This window comes from Panthera tigris, chromosome B2 (assembly GCF_018350195.1).
Source record: "Panthera tigris isolate Pti1 chromosome B2, P.tigris_Pti1_mat1.1, whole genome shotgun sequence".
Lineage (NCBI taxonomy): Eukaryota > Metazoa > Chordata > Mammalia > Carnivora > Felidae > Panthera > Panthera tigris.
The window spans coordinates 29,293,673-29,307,413 of record NC_056664.1 but is presented as its reverse complement, the minus strand read 5'-3'; the positions used below and the strand labels follow the sequence as shown (position 1 = coordinate 29,307,413).

The window sequence follows — 13,741 nt, the reverse complement described above, 5'->3', positions numbered from 1 at the left end:
GGACAGTGTGGAAAAAAAGCGCGCGGAGAACGCACGCCGAGGCAGCGGCGCGAAGGGGCCACGCCTTCCTGGGCAGGACCCCAGGCTGGAGGTGGGGGCGGGGGCGGGGCCTGCGGCCGCGGGAATCCCATACCCGCCCTTTTCTCAACCCCTCCGAGTGTCGCCATGGCCCCAACTCTGCTCCTGGTCCCTGCTGCCCTCGCCTCTTTCATCCTGGCTTTTGGCACCGGAGTGGAGTTCGTGCGCTTTACCTCTCTTCGGCCACTTCTTGGAGGGCTCCCGGAGCCTGGGGGTCCGGGTGAGCGGAAGGGATCGAGGACGAGCTCTGTGGCTGGAGGTGGAGCCGGACGAGAGCGAGGGAGGGCGGGGCTTCGAGACAAATGACAGGGGAAGTCCGGGAGAGGGAACTAGAACCTTGAAAGCCCGAGAAGCTTCAGGGCTGACCGGAGGGCTAAATTAGGAACTCAGGGATTAGCGGTTTGGAGAGGCGGAAGAGTTAGGACTGAGTAGGGAGGGAAAAGGCGATAAGAAGCAGAGGAAAGGAAAGTGCTTTTGTAGAGAGGACTATGGAGAGGGGAGTGTTAAAAAGAGGGCACATTTGGAGTACCGAAAACACGAGGATCAGTCCAATGGTGGCCTCTCCAGCCAAGCCTTTTGTGATTGAAGGAATCCTCCTCCCCACTCTGAAGGAGGCCTGGGGAAAAGGGAAAGGGCAGAGAATGGAAAAGCGATATGGGAAAAACCAGGAGAGGAAGCATTAAGGCTCGTGAAAGCATTAAAGGACATGGCCTGGGACCCCCAAGAGGAGATTAGGGTAGGGGGTGTTTCCTGAAACTTTCTTGATCTTTTGTCCCCTTCTTGAACTCCCCCTAGATGCCCGCCAAGGATGGCTGGCTGCTCTGCAGGACTGCAGCATCCTTGCCCCCCTGGCTTGGGATCTGGGTCTCCTGATACTATTTGTGGGGCAGCACAGCCTCATGGCAACTGAGACAGTGAAGGCGTGGATGTCTCGATATTTTGGGGTTCTTCAGAGGTCACTGTACGTGGCATGCACTGCCCTGGCATTGCAGGTATGAGGCCTTGGCCACTGAGTCCCCAAGGGAAACAATCTGTGAGAAGGGTGCCCTCAGTTGAAGGGGCAAGGACCTTAGCCTTCTGATAAAATGTGGGTTTAGGGGAATTTAGGTTGTTTAGGACTCTAATCTCAGCTTCCATTCCTCCACAGCACATATCCTTCTTCTTATCAAGAATGGTGTACCATTCCTCATTCCCCAAGCACCATATGTGCATTCTCACCTTTGCAACTTTGTTCATGTTGTTCTGCTTGAGATCCCTTTGGTGACACCTCTTTCAGTCCTACCCTTTCTTCAGAATCACTTCCTGAGGTCTCAAGAGGAGGCTTCCCAGTTAGTACACATTTGTTTTCTCAGTGTGTGCTTGGCACAGGCTACTTTATGTACCTATCTGGTCACCCCCATCTGTTCTCTTAAGTCCTCAGGGTAGATACAGGTTATCCTTACATCCTTGGGACCCCACCTAGCATGCTCCACATGGTGAATTTTTGTTTATGATGCTCATGGTAGAGATGGGGAGAACTGCAGGCCAGCCTGGGGTGGGGGCAGCCTCTGGGTCTAGGTCTTTCAAGGGTAGGCTGCTGAGATACCCAGCCCCTCATCCTTTCCCAGTTGGTGATGCGGTACTGGGAACCTGTACCCAGAGGCCCTGTGTTGTGGGAGGCTCGAGCTGAGCCATGGGCCACCTGGGTGCCCCTCCTCTGCTTTGTGCTCCACGTCATAGCCTGGCTCCTCATCTTCAGCATCCTTCTCGTCTTTGACTACGCCGAGCTCATGGGCCTCAAACAGGTGAGGCTCCCAGATTCCTACCTGAGACCTCTGATTCCCTCTAGAATGCCTCTTTCCCTTTCAAGGATTTCCCTCCTCCTCCTCCTCCCATGCTCTTCCACCTTCCTCTTCTTTCAACTCCCTCACCTACTTCCTTTTCTTATAAGAGAGTCTCCCCTCAGCTTTCCCTCAAAGGTCAGAAACCATAGGCCTCCTGGGCCTAGCAGAGATGAGAATCAGGAGTCCAAGTCTCAGAAGGGTGGTTCTTGGGCCTGAGTTATAGAAGGGGAAGTTTCCTCCAAAGGGAGGAAAGAGGTGGCTAAGTTGCAAAAAGGGTTTGACTTCATTTCTAAGCTGTTCTCCCTCCTAGGTATACTACCATGTGCTGGGGCTGGGTGAGCCTCTGGCCCTGAAGTCTCCCCGGGCTCTGAGACTCTTCTCCCACTTGCGCCACCCAGTCTGTGTGGAGTTGCTGACAGTGCTGTGGGTGGTGCCCACTCTGGGCACTGACCGCCTCCTCCTTGCTCTCCTCCTTACACTCTACCTGGGCCTGGCTCACGGACTTGACCAGCAAGACCTCCGCTACCTCCGGGCCCAGTTACAAAGAAAACTCAACCTGCTCTCCCGGCCCCAGGAAGGTGAGGCTGAGTGAAGAGCTAGCCTGGTTCCAAGCCCTGAACTTCCTCTCCTTTAACATCCAGGCCCTGGCTGCTTCAGACCAGAGGCCCAAATCTATGGACTGAAGGGGCTGTCCCTTCCCTTGTTTGAGCCTCCACTTCTTGGGCCCAGCTCCATACCCTAAATTTTGAGTTTCAACCACTGGACCTCCAAGATCTTCTTCTCACCAGCCAAGAAAAGGAGGTGGGAAACTTATGTCTCCTCACAGTTTAGGGCTTGATCCCCCCCTTCCCCTCCCACCCACCTGCCTCAAGAACCTCCTTATAAAGGAAGAAGGGTGGGCCTGACCACTTCTCTCCCACTGTTACTTGATTCTGTGCCTCAGGGATCCCCTTCTCCTCCAGCTTCCCTTCCTAGGAGCAGAGTCTGCAGGTTTGATGGTAGTGCCTGCCCCACTGGCCTCTTTAGGCCCTGCCCCTGGCTCTGTCCTCTAACCTAGTTGAGAGGATCCTTCCGCTCTTCTGTTCTCCCGAGGAACACGCGCAGCAGAAAAATAAAATTCAGCCTTTTTTTTCTACATATGCCATGTAGTCTGTCAGTGTCTTCTCTAGCCGGAGGGCTAACTTTGGGACGGAAGGCAAGCGGAGCCAGGGCACGCCAAACTCGAGTCTGGGCAGCCACCGCGCCCTCTGGCGACAGCTGGGCGGCGACCACTCCGGCAGACCCACCCCCATCTCCCTGGTCCCCCTTCCTCCAAATTCCCCAATTTTCCCACTGCAGACCAGGGGACCCATGGAAGACAGGATGAAGCTAGAGAGTGGGGCATTGGCTCTGGTGGGGGAACCAGTTTCCAAAGTCGTTGGCTTCTGAGCACTTCTCCAGCCGCCCCGGCTCTCCACAGACCCACCGCAGCCTGGTGGCGGCCCTGGACCCCGCAGTAACAAAGGCTGTCGGGGTGGGGGGCGGGGGGGAGGCAAAAGCGTGGGGAGGAGCGGCAGGAGATGGGAAGGGCGGGCCCGGCTCGCAGCAGCTGCTGCTTCCTCTCCAAGTCCCTGGAGGGGCCTGAGTCATGGGCCGCTGCCTTGAGTCTGTGAGCTGGGGGCGAGGGTCTGGACACCTAGGTTCTCCAGGACTACTGGGAGATGGGGGTGGGTTGAGGGTCCTGAAGACAGCGGAGGGCCAGGGGTTGCGGCGGGAAAGGGGTGAGTCGAAGAGTCTAGTCCCACGCGGGGATCTCTGGAGCGAAGCCCCGCCCCCTCTGGCACCGCCCCGCGCCCCCTTCCCTTTCCCCATTGTCCTCAGACAAAGCGGTCGCCGCCCCCCGCCCGGCCCCCAGGTCTCTGTCTCCGTCCCTCCTCCTCTACTCCCTCTTCCCTCCTCCTCCTTTCCTTCCCTCCTCCTTTCCTTCCCTCCTCCCCTCCCTCCTGTCTCCGGATCTCCCTCAATCCCACTCTCCTCCTCTTCCTCTCTCCTCCTCCCTCCGGACGCCAGGCTCCTCCGCACCCCCTCCCCTGGGAGCCCCGCTGGCTAGTGAGTTGACTGAGGGGCTTCAGACTTGGGGAAGGGGTGTCTCCTCCCTCTGTCCCCGCTCCTGCCCCCAGCCAGGATCTTGGGCTGTCTCCTCTTTGTGCCGAGATTGTCTGTGCGGTCCGAGCTGGGTGGGGATGGCCGGCTATGTCAGGGTTCGGTGAGATCGGAGACCCGGGCATAGGACTCGAAGGTCCGGAGAGCAGAGTCGTGGAGCCGGTGCTCCGCACCCAGGGTCCCGGGCCCGGCCGGTGGGAGAGGCAGGCGGTGGTGGCGGGACGGGTGGGGGTGGACGCCAGGGTTCCGAAAGTCCCCAAGGGACGGTATTTCCCCCCGACCTGCCTGGGGGCGGCGTGCAGGGCGGAGGGGTGGCGGCTGGGGGCCGGAGAGGTGTGGCCCGAGCGGATCTGGGAGGGGAGCCAGGACCTCCCCGGCCCGCGCTGAAACGCGCGCCCCGCTCCTCCCGCGGAGCTCTATTTCCCCTCTGCCTCCGGAGTCCCCTTGCTCCCCTGGACCTCTCCACTCTCCGCCCCTCCTCACCTCCCCGCCCTCCCTCCTCAGGTCCCACCACCCCTTCTCGGGCGGGATTCCCTGACCTCCCTTCCCACTCTAACCGCCTCTGGAGTAGCTGTGGGGAAACCTCGCCTGACCCCTACTCCCCCGCAACCCCCCCTCCCCCGCCTCTCTTTTCTCTCTCCTCCCTCATGCCGGCTTCTTTTTCCGCCTTTCTCTCCTCTCACATCCTTGGGACTGTCTGTGATACCATTAACCGTACATTACCAAATCTGACTCCTGCCTCTTTGCCCTGAATCTCCACTCTTCCTCTCTGCCACGACCCCACCCCCACTTCGTCCACAGCTTTTTCTTCACTTTCTTAGTTTTCCCCTTTCTCTGCTTTCCGTCTTCTCCCTCTTTCCCTCTGTCTTCACCCTCAGCTCCTTTGCCCATCTCTGTGTCCCACCTCTCCCCCTCTACTTCCTCTCCGCCCACCCCCAGTCTCACCCCCAGGGCCTCTGGAGCCTCTCCTTCCTGTTCTCTGGCCCCAGCGCTCGGCACCCTTAGCTCAACGCGGTCATGGCCACCATCCCAGACTGGAAGCTACAGCTGCTAGCCCGGCGACGGCAGGAGGAGGCAGCCCTTCGTGGCCGGGAGAAGGCAGAGCGGGAGCGTCTGTCCCAGATGCCAGCCTGGAAGCGGGGGCTCCTGGAGCGCCGCCGGGCCAAGCTTGGTCTGTCTCCTGGGGAGCCTACCCCTACACCTGGGACTACAGAGGCTGGACCTCCAGACCCAGACGAGTCGGCTGTCCTCCTAGAGGCCATTGGGCCAGTGCACCAGAACCGATTCATTCGGCAGGAGCGCCAGCAGCAGCAGCAGCAGCAGCAGCAGCAGCAGCAGCGTAATGAAGAACTACTTGCAGAAAGAAGGCCTGGGACTTTGGAGGCCAGGGAGCAGAGATCCAGCCCTGGGGAGATGCGGGATCAGAGCCCCAAGGGAAGAGAGTCGAGAGAAGAGCGGCTCAGTCCCAGGGAGGCCAGAGAGAAGAGGATAGGGGGAGCCCGAGAGTCAAGCCCCAGGCCTTCAGAGGCTTGGGACTGGAGGCAGAGCCCAGGAGAGGCTGGAGACAAGAGCTCCAGACTGTCAGAAGCGCGGAAATGGAGGCTGAGCCCGGGAGAAACTCCAGAGTGGAGTCTGAGACTGGCAGAGCCTGGAGAACAAAGCCCGAGGAGAAAAGAGGTGGTGGAAAGTAGACTGAGCCCAGCGGAGTCTGACAACCAGAAGATGGGCCTGACAGAGGTCCATAAATGGAGGCCCGACTCTGGAGAGTCTCAGGAACAGAGTTTGGTACAACTGGAGATATCAGAGTGGAGGCTGAGCTTAGAAAAAAGAAAAGACTGCTCAGAGGAATGTGGGAGAAAAGAAGAGAAGCCAATTCCAACACTGGCCTCAGAAGAGATTACAGAGCTGTCAGAGACCCTGAGTAGGGAGGCTCCAGACAGCAGCTCTGGAGAAGTGGAGGCAGCAGAACAAAGGCGTAGCCCTGTGCAGGATGGTGAGAGGGGACTGAGGCTGACAGAAGGATGGAAATGGACCCTGAATTCTGGAAAGGTTCGAGAATGGACACCCAGGGACACAGAGACTCAAATTCAGAAACCAGTCCCCCCAGAGTCTGCTGAGAAGTATCTGGGGCCCTTTGGTACAGAGGCTGGAGAAGGCGAGGCTGAGAAGGAGAAGGCGGGGGCTCTGGGCAGGCCTTTGAGAACCCTGCAGAACTGCAGCTCTGTGCCCTCCCCCTTCCCACCAGAGGACGCTGGGACTGGAGGCTCTAGAGGGCAGGAAGAGGAAGCAGTGCAACCCCGGCCCCCACCAGCAGCCCCTCTGTCTCCCCCACCCCCACCCCCAGCCCCACCTGCCCCCCAGTCCCCTGGGGATCCCCTCATGAACCGACTGTTCTATGGGGTGAAGGCAGGGCCAGGGGTGGGGGCCCCTCGCCGCAGTGGACACACCTTCACAGTCAACCCCCGGCGGTCCCTGCCCCCTGCAGCCCCCACCACTCCTCCGGCCACCCCAGCCACAGCTGATGTTGCAGTCCCCGGAGCTGGGAAGAAGCGGTACCCAACTGCTGAGGAGATCTTGGTTCTGGGGGGCTACCTCCGTCTCAGCCGCAGCTGCCTTGTCAAGGGGTCCCCTGAAAGGCACCACAAACAGGTAGGGAACAGCTAAGCCAGCTTTCTTTAGAAGCCTGCTCATTGGTTCTTTCTGTACTCCTTTCTTTTTTTATATCCCTATGTTCTGGTCTTCCTCTATTCTTTCGTGCTAATTCCTGCCACAACCCTTCCTCCTCTGCACACACACCCTTCCTTCTTGTTGCCCTCCTTTTCCATTCATTTCCAAGCCCAAGAATCCTGCCCTAAATCAAGTGCTGTCTCTGGGTGTGTCTCTCTCAGGGTGTGCCCAGGCTGCTCACTCTTCATTCCCTCAGGCTCTGAGTCCCTCCCTGCCCCCCATTTCTTTCCTTCCTTTCCTCTGAGTCTGGGACACAACCCGTCTGGTGGAGACCTGAGCTGAGGCTACAGCCTAGAATCTATGAGAGCAGGGTCCTCAGATTGAAAGCACACACAGCCTCCCAGGGGAGGGAATGTGGGGCCAGGAAGCCTGAGGAGGCACAGGGGGTGCCTTTGGGGTTCTAGGGGAAAATGGCAGGGAGAAGTGAGTGGAGGAAGTTCTCAGTCCCAAGGCAGAGGGGGCAGAGCCAGTGAGGGAACTACTGGGATGAGGGTGGGGGAATGGAATAAGGCTGGCCAAAGAGAAGACTTTTGAACCCCAAGTCTGCTCCATGGGAGAGGCACACACAGAAGCCATTTGAAGTGGGTGACCTCAGGGTTGCACACCCCCAGCTGGGCCACTGCTTTAAACAGTGCTCCCTTCTCTCTTGGGACAAGAAAAGCCTTCTCTTCTTCCAAAATACCCCCACCCCTCACTCCCCTTCTTCCTTCCTCCCTGGGCTTCCCCTCCCTCCCCAGAACTGGCTCAGCAGTTGGTTTTCCCCTCTCTTCCTGTTGCCCTGGCCTCTCCCTCCCTTTGGGGTAGCAAAAGAGAGAAGTGAATTTGGAGACACTGAGCTGAGAGCAGGGAATACAATGGGAGTTGGGGACAGGGATGGGGGCTGAGGCCAGCAGAGGGTTAGAGGTTAAACTGGAAAAAGGACAAAGTGCAGGAAGTGGGAGCAGCCAGGCTTCTTGCTGTGGCTTCAGCCCAACCCCTTCCTTACACACCAATCAGTTTCCAGCTTGAAAATCTCTAAGGAAAGAGAGGTCCCTGCACCTAACACATCTCCTCAGAGACTGAGAAGCCCTTCATAGTGTCCAGTTGTCATCTCATCTGACGTCCTCAGATTTGTCTTGTGTGTGTATGCGCGCGTGCGTGCTTTGTCAGTGGGAAACCACAGGGACCAAAGACCTAGATTAAGCTTGCAGGACACTTGATCCCCCAGTTCATCCTCATGTGCAGCTCAAGCTCCCCTCCCTGAGCCATGGTACCTGAGTCTATCCTGAGCACTCTGACTGCTACCCGCCCCTTCCCCTTTGGGCTGGACAGATGTTAGGAGGTAGGCCAGGAACTGCCAGAGTGAGGTGTTCAGACAAGTCACTTCCTATAGAGGTTGGCCTGTGCCTTTGGGGAGGAAGAGCAGAGGGAGGCATGAAATTCAGGGCCCAAAGCTGGGGACCATGTGAGTGCAGGACAGGACCTGTGATGGTGACCATACCTAGGTTAGGGAGCAGGGAAGCCGGAAGCAGATCACCCAAACAGGAAGCCTGGGGTGGGGGCCGGAAGGCTGGTGGGGCTGAGTGGGGAACCGCTGGGCCCTAGGCCTGCCAAAACTGCTCAGGATGTGGTGAGAGAATGAGGAAGCCATAGCTGCTCTAGGGGTGGGGGTGGAGAGAAGCAGCACAGAGTTTTCTAGACCCAGACACCTCCCCCTCCACCCTGTCTGAGGCCTTCTTCCCTCTCTCTGCACCCTGCTCAGCAGGGACTGACATGCTTGTTCCAGCTCTGACCCAATCCACTTGCTCTGGGACCAGAGGACTGCCCCCTCACCCCCTTCCCGAAATAACTCTTGTTTGGAAGCTAAGGCCATCAAATGCATCCTTGCCATGGGAGAGAAATCCCAGCCCTGTCTTGTGGCTGGTGTCCTTCCCCAGAGGCCCTTCTAGCTGAGAGATGGGCCCCTCCCCTCTTTGGCCCCCTTGTGACTTTATATAGCTGATGGGAGAGGAGCAAGTGAGTCACACCCCTCTGTACTCCCTCCACCAAACTCCCATGGAGGCTGTGCATTCCTGAGAAACCCAGTCAGAAGTTGTGGGGGGGGGGGGGTGTGAGCAGAGAAGCAGGATTGGAGAAGAGAGACAAACAGATTGAGAACAAATAAAATGAATCATTTTTCAGAGTGGATAACAAACCATGGAGCTTGTTATCCCAAAAGGGAATGTGAAAAGAAAATAAATGGGTTCCCAGAAGTTTGGGTAAATCTGTCAGTAACAGAACCAGAACTGGTCCTTCTGAAGAATTGGGATATAAGGGATCTGGTTGCTGTCATGCATTTCTACCAGCAGTTCCACAGATAGACTGTGTACCTTCCACACTGGTCCCCAGTGTTGGTTGTCTGTGGGGATCACACCTGAGGTCTGAACCAACTCTTCCTTACTCACCATAGCAACTTTCATGCTCTTATGGACAGTGGACACAGAATAACAAGTAAATTCTCTGGTAGATTAGGAGGTGGTAAATGATTATGGAAAAAAATTACAACAGGGTAAGTGGAACGTAGACAGCGAGAAAGTTGGGGGAGTGAATATGAACTTTAAATAGGGTGACTGGGAGAGAGGGAGCTATGGGGGTATTTGGGGGAACAGTGTTCCAGGCAGAAGGAATAGCCAGTGCAAAGGCCTTAAGACTGGAGTGCCCCTGTTGGCCTTAGAGGAACTGTGACCAGGGTGGCTGCAGTGGGAGCAGATAGTTGCCTGAGAAGTGGGGGGTAGGGAGAAGTGGTACAGTGGGAGTACCCTGTGGGCCTTCGTCAGGCTCTGGCTTTTCCTCCCAGTGAAATGGGGAGTCAATGGTGGGTTTGGAGCCAAGGGGTCTCTTAGTTCCAGCTTCCCATGGGAACCCATGTTGCACATTCTGTACAGCCCTTAGCATCCACTTGTCCAGCCACCCTCCCGGTTTCTCTTTTCTCACACCCCAGTCCATGTGGAGACTCAAGGATGCAGGGCCCAAGCTCCAAGTTTCCCAAACAGGTCTTCTGGGAAGACCTGAATAGATGGTCTGGACCTTTCCAAGTAGTTCACACAGAATCCTCCTGTTTGTCTCCTTAATCGCTTTGGCTCCCAGACTTAATCCCACTCTGCCCCTGCCCCTGAGCTTCTTAAAAGGGCAAAGGGGAAGAGTAGAAAGGGAATGAGAACATCTGGGGCTCGCCTGCTCTTGGGACAGTGTGTTTGTGGAGGATTTCTGCCCCCTCCAGGTCCCCTCTGGCTTTTTGCCTCTGTCTCTGCATGTTTCTCCTGTTGCGCTTTCCACCCCAACCTGTGTTTGCATGGACTTTCTTCTCTGCCCCTGACGCCTCACCTAGCTTCCCTTGCAGGGACTCAAGGGCCCATCTCCTCTCTGTGTTAGGGGAGAGTCTTGTTTCCTCTGGGCTTTTCAGCAGAGTCTCTTCTTCCCTCCCAGGCCCCAGCCCCACTTTGTTGTGAGTTCACTCCAGCTGTAGGAGAGGAGTGAGGGGGGGAGCAGGAGGGCACAGGTGTCCAGGGTTTCTCAGGAACAGCCAAGGGTCTGAGGATGTGGAAACCAATGTGCTCTTCCTTGCTTTTGCCTGGGACTCCCTCTAGCCACCTATTTCCTGCCAACTCAAACTTCCTACCTCTGGGAAGCCTTCTTGATTGCCCTCAGGGTACCCAAAGATTCGGTTCTGATCACAGGGGTTATCTCCTCGTATTTTCTTTTTACCCTTCTGCCACCCACAGTCTAAAGAGTAGGAAGCTGGGTCCTTTATTACTCACTTCTGCACCTGTGTCAAAGTTCAGGCAAAAGTCTGATGTTTTGGAAATGATATGATAGAAGAAGGGAAATCTGGGATTGGAGAGCCTATATCAAAAGGAAAACTGGGTGGGATGCCTGGGTGGCTCAGTCGGTTAAGTGTTGGACTCTTGGTTTTGGCTCAGGTCATGGTTTCACAGTTGGTGAGTTCAAGCCCCCTCACGGCTAGCTCCATGCTGACAGCAAGGAGCCTGCTTGGGGTTCTCTTTTTTTTTTTTTTTTTTTTTTTAACGTTTATTTATTTTTGAGACAGAGAGAGAGTGTGAATAGGGGAGGGGCAGAGAGAGAGACACACAGAATCTGAAACAGGCTCCAGGCTCTGAGCTGTCAGCACAGAGGCCGACGCAGGGCTCAAACTCATGGACCCCAAGATCATGACCTGAGCTGAAGTCGGACGCTTAACCGATTGAGCCACCCAGGCACCCCATGGGGTTCTCTTTAACTCTCCTCACGTTTTCTCTCTCTCAAAATAAACAAGTATTAAATTAATAAATGCATAATAAGTAATATTTATAAATAATTTATTATTATGTATTATATTATATTATATTAGTGCTATATATATTATAATAATTAATACATAAAATAATAAAAATTTAGGGGGAAAAAAAGGAAAACTGGATCCCTGGGCCCCAGAGTGGATAGGGAGGGTAAAGTCAGTAGGGTGCCCAAATCCAGCTCCCCTCCCCACCTGGCACGTGCTTCCCTAGGAGCTTTCCCAGGCTGAACTCCATGCCTCCTGCGTTTCTCTCCTACTCTCAGCTCAAGATCTCCTTCAGCGAGACAGCATTGGAGACCACGTATCAATACCCCTCTGAAAGTTCAGTGCTGGAGGAGCTGGGCCCAGAGCCTGAGGCTCCCAGTACCCCCAGCCCCCCAGCGGCCCAACCCGATGACGAAGAGGATGAGGAAGAGTTGTTGCTGCTACAACGGGAGCTCCAGGGCGGCCTGCGCACCAAGGCCCTGATCGTGGGTGAGCTGAGGCTCTGCTGGTCCGAGGACACCCCCTGGTGTTCCTATTGGGCACTGCAGTCCAGGAGGGAAGGGGAGGAATTAATTAATGTTGTGCTCCTGGAAGAGACTTGGTAGGATCTCTAACCCCACCCACTCCCTTGACAAATGGGGAAACCAAGGTCTTAGAAAGTGAAGTGCACAAGGGATCTCCAGATTTCAAAACCATAACTCTGAGCACTCTACTGTGGTTAAAAACACAAGGTTTTGGTCAGACAGGACTGTGTTTAAATTTTTTTTTTTTTTAATGTTTATTTATTTTTGAGATAGGGAGAGACAGAGCATGAACGGGGGAGGGTCAGAGAGAGAGGGAAACACAGAATCTGAAACAGGCTCCAGGCTCTGAGCAGTCAGCACAGAGCCTGACGCGGGGCCCGAACTCCTGGACTGCGAGATCGTGACCTGAGCCGAAGTCGGACGCTTTATCGACTGAACCACCCAGGCGCCCCAAGACAGGACTGTGTTTAAATTCCATCTTGTCTCTTACCTGTGGTGTAATCTCCAGGAAATTACCTGCTCTCTGGCCTTATTTTTAGCAATTATGACATGGAGCTAAAAATAACCACCTCCTGGGGTTTACTGAGAGGGTTCAGTAATTTTTATGAAGCATCTTGGAACTATGGCTGGACATTAAATTACTTAAACTCATCTGGGGTTATTGTGTGATTAAACAGGTTGTAAGAATGCCTGGCACAGAACGCAAGCTTAGTGAATGATGGCTGCTGTTATTGTAGTAGCAAGCACTCAGCATGAAAGATATAAAGACTTATCTTCAGTGTGGAGAGTAAGGGGGGAAGGCAGGTGGCAGAGGCCCTCACTCATTCTCTATCGTTATTGCCTCCTCTCCCACAGATGAGTCCTGCCGGAGGTGACCCTCTTCCAACATACGGTCTATACCTTCCCCTTTCCCAGAACTGAAGATCCTGGAGCCCAGAAGATTGAGAACAGAGAAACCCTGAACATGAGCTTGGAAGGGAAGGCAACCGACATCTTCCAACTTTCCTCATCCTGTTTATAGGGGCAGAGCTAGTTACCCACAGTTTCCACATTCACCAAAGGTCTCTGATGTGAGTGCATCAGACATGCTGGTGCACCCTGGGTGATTCAAGAGTGAGCATCAAGTCCTGGGGAGGAGCACAGAGCTCATGGGGGTGAGGGGTTGGGGGAGGGAGATGAAGCACCTCTTACATCTCCATGGACAGAGTACACTCTCCAGCCTTCCTTTACTCCCCACCACCCCTTGAGGGCTCTTACAATTTAAACACTCATCCTGGGCAGCCTGCCCCCATTCTATTTACAGGCCCCTCTCCTTCCTGTTCCTTAGGTCACTGCCCCTTTGTTTACAGCTCCTGCCACCTCCCTTGACCACCAGCCTGGTTTACAAACCCCACTAGCTCCCAGCCCTACCTGCCAAAGTCCCAGGTTTACAACCACACCTACATGTTGAGTCTATGTGGAATCCTCTCCCCTGTCCCTGGCAGTTGCCTCATTGGGGGTGTGGCTTCTTCCACTTTTGCTCAGTCTGTACTTCTGTTTTCCCCAAGAGGAAAGTCTGGGAATCCTAACCCTAACCTTGTACCCCCATTTAGTTATTTAATTCTGTTCCTCCTAGTGGTTCACAATTGAATTGCAAGGGTGTGGAGTGACAAACAATGCACCTCAACTCTTCTCTCCCATTTCTCCTTCCTTATCAACTGCCTGTTTGGTTTTTGTTTGTTTGTTTGTTTGGTTGGTTTTTTTTTTGAAGTTTTCCATAATAAAATGGAGATCTCTCCAACTCTCCTGCTGCTTTTCCTTCTTTAGAAAAAAAGTATGTGTGTGGGAGGTTCTGTGTTTCTCATACCAAGCCTCTCCCATCTTCCTATTGGCCTTGAAGAGGTAGTGGCTACGGCTGCAGGAGGGAAAAATGATGGAAGTGAAACAGGAACTCAATACTGACATGAAGAAAGGGCTCTGTAAGAGCCCTGTATCTGTTTCTCGAAGGACTAGCAGGAAAAGGACTGGTTTGAGGAAGGGCAGGAAGAATCCACTAAACTGGAAGTGCCACAAGGGCAAACGATGTCAGTTGGGTTTAATGAAGTAGCCCAGGCCTCACAAAACTATTACTAGATTGAATGACTGAACAAATACAGGAATAGATGAAAATA

At 54.7% G+C, this 13,741-nt stretch overlaps 2 protein-coding genes across 3 annotated transcripts; both read left to right on the top strand.

The window, feature by feature from the left end:
* Positions 1-29: 29 nt before the first annotated feature.
* NRM (nurim) lies at positions 30-3,040 on the top strand. Of its 2 annotated transcripts, XM_007090590.3 has the most exons (4): positions 30-298; positions 874-1,070; positions 1,686-1,862; positions 2,212-3,040. In XM_007090590.3, the coding sequence occupies exons 1-4, from the start codon at positions 166-168 to the stop codon at positions 2,491-2,493; spliced, it is 789 nt and encodes a 262-aa protein (XP_007090652.1). In that variant the 5' UTR covers positions 30-165; the 3' UTR covers positions 2,494-3,040. The 2 variants fall into 2 exon arrangements, with proteins under 2 accessions (XP_007090652.1, XP_007090653.1); XM_007090591.3 differs by lacking the exon at positions 1,686-1,862.
* An 828-nt stretch (positions 3,041-3,868) lies between these two features.
* Positions 3,869-13,383, top strand: PPP1R18 (protein phosphatase 1 regulatory subunit 18). The gene is made up of 3 exons (XM_042985899.1): positions 3,869-6,692; positions 11,346-11,556; positions 12,447-13,383. The coding sequence occupies exons 1-3, from the start codon at positions 5,061-5,063 to the stop codon at positions 12,464-12,466; spliced, it is 1,863 nt and encodes a 620-aa protein (XP_042841833.1). The 5' UTR covers positions 3,869-5,060; the 3' UTR covers positions 12,467-13,383.
* Positions 13,384-13,741: the final 358 nt, after the last annotated feature.